Raw genomic sequence first — 5549 nt, 5'->3', positions numbered from 1 at the left:
TTGGCTTTGCAGCACCCCCTGCCCCTTCCAGGCCCCAAAAACCCATCCTTAAAGACCCTGTCACATCCCAAGATGTCTTTGAGGGACAGAAAGCAGGTAAGTCCCAACTCTCTCCCTTATAGCATATCTGCCAAATCCTCTTCTCTTTTCAGGTCTGACTCTACCTTCCCTTCTTCAAGGGCTGGCTGGGAGCTGGTTAGCAGGACTGATACCTAAAAACAGGGAGGGAAAGGTCTCCTCTCCTATAGAATCTTCCAGCTCCCCCCAGCCCCTTCCTGTCTCCTTTCCCCACAGTGGATCACTTCTTTGAAGACTTCCCTCTGCAGCAGGCACAAAGCCCTCAGATAATCCCTCTGGAGAAGAAAGGTGAGTGACACCCAGCCTGTCCCTCTTCCTGCCTCCCCAGACACAGAGTCCCACAGAGTATTAGAATCCCAAGAGCTGGAAGCTATCTCAGAGGCTCCCAGCAATCCACCTCCTACCCTCCAAAAGCAGGCAAACTACTGCCACTCAAAGACCTCCACTGAGGGTGAATTCACTACAACACCTTAAAGTTAAGTAGAGTGTAGACAGCTCTAGTTCTTAAAAAAGTTTCTCCTCACTTTGAACTGAAATTACCTCTTATAATAACTATCCATTAATTCTAGTTTGGCCCCTCTGTGGGCAAGCGAATCAACTCTTATTCCCCTTCCGCAGGACAGCGGTTGTATCCCAATTGACACCAGGTGCCATCTTGTACCCCCCCCCCATCAGTCCAGCCCCAGTCTTGTATCACCTAGCTTTGCTCTCCTTGGGGACAGAGAATGGCCAGACCTTTCCATGTGAACCCCCTTGTCCTCGGGGCCTGGGATCCTGCCTAGCAAAGGAGAAGGGATTCTGTTTATCTTCTTCCTCTCCATAGAGACAATTCCCAATGAAGCCATACCTCTTCAAGAGGAGGTGCAGTCCTCTCAGGATTTCCCCATAGAGCAGAAAGAAGGTAACTGCTTCCATTCTCTCTGCCTGCCGCTGCCACTCATCCATGACCCTCCTGACCTCCAAGGAACTCCCTTCTCACTGTCCCCAACAAGGAACGGGAACAACATGTCCTCTCCTCTGTCCCAGCCTCAGGCAGTCATTCACACTCATTCCATAATTTCCCCACCACACTGCAGTCTCCTTTCCACCCTCCAAATGATAATGGGTTTTCCCAACAAGAGCAGAAAGAAAATCATGCCATTTTTTGACCCGGAAGGAATCAGAGATCATCTAGTCCACCCTCATCCCTTCACAGATGAGGGAGGAGCCTGAGGACCAGAGATGTCAATAACATGCTTAGAATCAGTGGTGGAGCTAGGACTAAAACCTAAAATCTTCCTGACTTCCTTCCATGACACAAAGCTAGCTACCTCCTCAGATTCCCCTTCCTATTTAGTCTCCTGTTTCAGTCCAAGGAGACTGGGAAAAGGAGAAGATTTGATCCCTGGGGCTTTATGAGTTGGGGTCCCCATCTCTGACCATTTTTCTCTGTCTCCCAGTTGATCCTTCTCAGCCTGAAGGGCACCCCAGTGCCCAAAAAGAAGGTAAGAACTAAGAATGAATCCCCTAGTCTGTGCTAATCCAACCCCTCCTTCTAATAACCTGCCTCTACTGATGGACCCTCTCCCTGATCTCCCACCTTCTCCCTTTCCTTTCTACTTGTTCCTTGTTCTCCCATTCCCTATCTCACTCTGCCTTTCCTTGATCCAGAAATGCCAACTCCTCAAATGGTCAATGAACATACTGGGCCAGAGTCCTCACATCCCAACCAGCCTCGTCACTGCCAGCAAGATTCCCGCAATGGAGGATGGGGTCATCGACTGGATGGCTTCCCCCCTGGGCGCCCTTCCCCAGACAACATAAACCAGATCTGCCTCCCTGACCGCAAGCATGTGGTGTATGGTCCTTGGAACCTGCCCCAGACTGGTTACTCCCACCTCAGCCGCCAGGGTCATGCTCTCAACTTTCTGGAGACGGGATATACCCGATGCTGTCACCTCAGAAAAAACCAACTGGATTGTGCAACGGCTGTGGTGAGTATTAGGGGCAAGACTTCCATTCTCATGGGCCAAGTTGGGAGGGAAGAGAGGCTGCTCCAAGCCAAACTTAGCACCTAGGAAGGAAGCCTGAGATGGGAAATGATGGAGCTCCCTGGTTCTCTTTCTCAATATCCCTGCTCTGGGTCTCCCAAGTAAGGAGACAGAGAGTAGGAAGTTACCTTCTTTCTGGTATTTCCTGGAAATCTGTCCATGTGTGAATCTGAAAGGAGAAGGGGATGTGGGCATCAGAGTCCCAGAATGACCAACTCTTTTTGCTCCAGTGGGCAGATGCCCTGTTTCAGTTCTGTGAGGCTGAATTCTCTGTCAAGACCAGAGCCTACTCATGCTGTTCGCTTCAGGGAGAGGCCCGCCTCTCCTGCTTCCAAGAAGGTGCCCCCCTGCCAGACTACCAGCTTCTCCATGGGCCCTGCCCCAGTAACACCCCCAGGCCTTCTTCTGGCCTGGAGTTGTCCTTCCCCCCGGGAGTCCCCACACGGGGCAATGTTAGGAATATCTGCCGTCTACGGCGATTCCGATCGATTCCCCGAGGACTTCCAACTATGGATGATGTCCAGCAGCAGCTCCGGGCCCTGACGCAGTTGGAGGGCAAATTCAGGCGCTGCTGCCACCAAGGAGACAATCACACCTGTGCCCGGCAGGCAGTAAGTGAAGGTCCCTGCAATCTCTGCTCCCACCGTCTGACTCCAGCCTCTGATCCTGTCTGTCCATCAGTCCATCTATCTCCGGCCTGATCCTGTCATTCATCAGTCCATCCACCTCTGACCTCTGATCCTGTCCATCAGTCCATCCACTCATGACCTCTGATCCTGTCCATCAGTCCGTCCACCTCCGACCTCTGATCCTGCCCATCCATCCATCTCCTACATGCATCCATCTGTCTCCAGCCTGCAAACATCGCCAACATCTGGTCCCAAATACTTCTGGCCCTCATCTACCTGTGACCCTGATATGTTCCACCAATCTCTCCCCTAACCCTGTCTATCCACTGACCCATTTTATCTCCTTCCACAGCTATCTAAGAATACCTCATAAACTGTTCCAACCTTCCTCCTCTCTGCCTGCACCCATGTAGGCTCCCCAGCCCTCAGTCCATCCCTTCATCAGAGGAGGCCAACCTTCCAAAGCTCACAGCTTCCAATGACATAAACTGAGAGCCTGAGGGAGGGTTGCCCTATCTCCTTTCCTGTCCCACCACCAGCACCACCCTGACCTCTTTCTGCCTCCTTCCCACAGTGGGAGGATGTTCTGGACAATTACTGTGACGAGGAAATGGCAGTGAAGACCCATCACCACGTGTGCTGCCACCACTCACCCACCTCAGCCCGTGATGCCTGCTTTGCTCGCCACGCTCCCTACCCCAACTACGACCGTGACATCTTGACCATTGACCTCAGCCGGATCACTCCTGATATCATGAACCAGCTCTGTGGACACCGAAAAGTGCTCACCAAGCAGTAAGTCCAGCCTCCCTCCCTTTCCATGGTGCTCCCGGAGCCCTGTACTTAGCATCTAACTTCCCCCCAACAAAGAAAGCGAAAGCCGCCTCTCCAGCGCATGAGTCCATGCTTGGACCCCACATTTGAGCTGAGAATTTTCTGTGGAAGAAAAGAAAGTTGCCACAAAGCATGCCATTTTTTCCCTCATTCAGTAAACAGATTCCTGGGCTTATCCGGAACCTGACGGCCCGATGCTGCCAGCTGCCACCACGAGAACAAGGGTTCTGTGCAGAGGAGGAGGTAAGTCTAGGGGGGGAGAGACACAGAGGGGACACTGAGTAGGCCAGACACGTGGCTTGTTCAGCACATTGAATATACAGACTGAAGCCATGAGACCTTCCTGCGGGAAAGGGGGAGGAGGGGGAAGGGGAAGAGTTTATTTTCTCAGCTTCAGAAGTTTCATCTTCATGCTTTGTACCACCCTTCCTCTAGTGTCTCTTCTGGGCCTCAAGCTGGGCCCCCTTCTCCTATCTCCAACTCCCAGGACCCCTTCTAGCATTTCCAGATTTGCACATGTCTGTCATCTGGACTCCAGCTTAGAGTAAAAGGGCTTTGCATCTTCTCACAAAAAGGGCCCTAGGAAGAGATCTGTGGAAGAGGAAGAGGGTCTGGGGTTGAAAAGGACTGCTGGGAGAAGACAGAGAAAAGAGTGACAAGGATCTGGGCGGGGCGGGGGGGGAGGTGGCTGAGGGGATGGAGGGAAAAAACAGGAACAATTCTAGGAAAACTGCAGTTTCCATCTCTTTCCATGGCTAAATGCATCTTCTTTAACAAACCATTGGCACCAAGGTGTCTTTACTTTGCAATGATCTGAACTCACACCTTTCTCTGCAACTCCCTCATAGAAATATGCCTTCATTGAAGATCTTTGTGGCTCCCGACGTGACTCATGGAGGGATACTGATTACTGTTGTGATGAGACCCCTGGGGATGGACAAACCAGCTGCTTCAATGTCCACTACCTAAGGAATGTGGCTTTGGTGGCTGGAGTGGCCCAGAAACCCAGGGACCAGCCCGGGACAGGGACACCTGAATTACCTCCTGCCAGCCCCACCCCAGAGCACAAAGGAGAATGAACCACGCCTGCTGCCTGGCTAAACTTTAGTGAGGGACCCAGGGGAAAAGCGGGAGGGGAGGGAAGCCCTTCATCCCCTACAAACTGTCTTTCCAATAAACACACTGGTTTTGTTTGATCCTCTTGTTCATCTCTTCCCCCTCCCACACGGCCCTATTCTGAGCCTGTTTATTCCTGACACAGGCCCTGGTGGATCTACTCTCCTCTTTCTTGACTATAGAGAAAGGAGTATAAACTTTATGTGTGAGAGTCCTATAAGGATATGAGATATCATCCCCTTTTACCTGTGCCTGGAGCTTTTATCTTTTCCAAACATTTACATGCTGGTCTTCATTTGTAGACACTGGGAGTCAGAGCTGATAGGGGCCTTAGATACCTAGGTCAACTTCCAAACTGAAGCTTAGAGAGATATGACTTCCTAGTGAAGTTGACCCAGCTTGTCCCAACTCCAAAAATGACATGACTTGGCCTTGAAAGGGGGTTGGGGAAGGAAGGGAAGAATGAACAGACGGAGGGAGGGAAGGAAGGCTTTATTAAGCACCTACTATGTGCTTGAGGCCCAGGGAATAGAGCTCTGAGCCTGGAGTCAGGATGACCCCAGTTCAAATCCAGCGTCAGACACTAGTAGTTTGACCCTAAGCAAGTCACTTAACCCAGTTTGCCTCAGTTTCCTCATCTGTCAAATGAGCTGAAGAAGGAAATGGCAAACCACTCCAGTATCCTTGCCAAGAAAACCTCAAAATGGGGTCACAAAGTGTCAGACACATCTGAACAACAACAAACGTGCTAAGGGATTTACAAAGTTATCTCACTCCATCTTAAGGAGGTTGGTGCCGTTATTATCCCCATTTTACATCTGAGAACCCTGAAGCAGACTAAAATCAGGTGACTTGCCCACGG

At 51.1% G+C, this 5549-nt stretch overlaps 1 protein-coding gene across 1 annotated transcript in view; it reads left to right on the top strand.

Moving 5' to 3' along the window:
* The window catches only part of ECM1 (extracellular matrix protein 1), a 6799-nt gene extending 2032 nt beyond the window's left edge, over positions 1-4767 (top strand). The window contains exons 3-11 of the mRNA XM_069089266.1: positions 1-96; positions 295-366; positions 902-979; positions 1518-1562; positions 1729-2051; positions 2339-2719; positions 3312-3532; positions 3727-3814; positions 4420-4767. The exon at positions 1-96 is cut by the window's left edge and continues 8 nt beyond it. Of these exons, the coding sequence (XP_068945367.1) occupies positions 1-96; positions 295-366; positions 902-979; positions 1518-1562; positions 1729-2051; positions 2339-2719; positions 3312-3532; positions 3727-3814; positions 4420-4650 (1535 nt within the window). The 3' untranslated portion in view covers positions 4651-4767. The remainder of the gene's footprint in view (positions 97-294; positions 367-901; positions 980-1517; positions 1563-1728; positions 2052-2338; positions 2720-3311; positions 3533-3726; positions 3815-4419) is intronic.
* Positions 4768-5549: the final 782 nt, after the last annotated feature.

The sequence above is a fragment of the Petaurus breviceps genome, unplaced genomic scaffold, assembly GCF_028583685.1.
Source record: "Petaurus breviceps papuanus isolate PSGF00001 unplaced genomic scaffold, PetGlider_PUasm1.0 186, whole genome shotgun sequence".
NCBI classification, from domain to species: Eukaryota; Metazoa; Chordata; class Mammalia; order Diprotodontia; family Petauridae; genus Petaurus; species Petaurus breviceps.
Note: the sequence above shows the minus strand (reverse complement) of the source record. Positions and strands in the feature narration are given on the sequence as shown.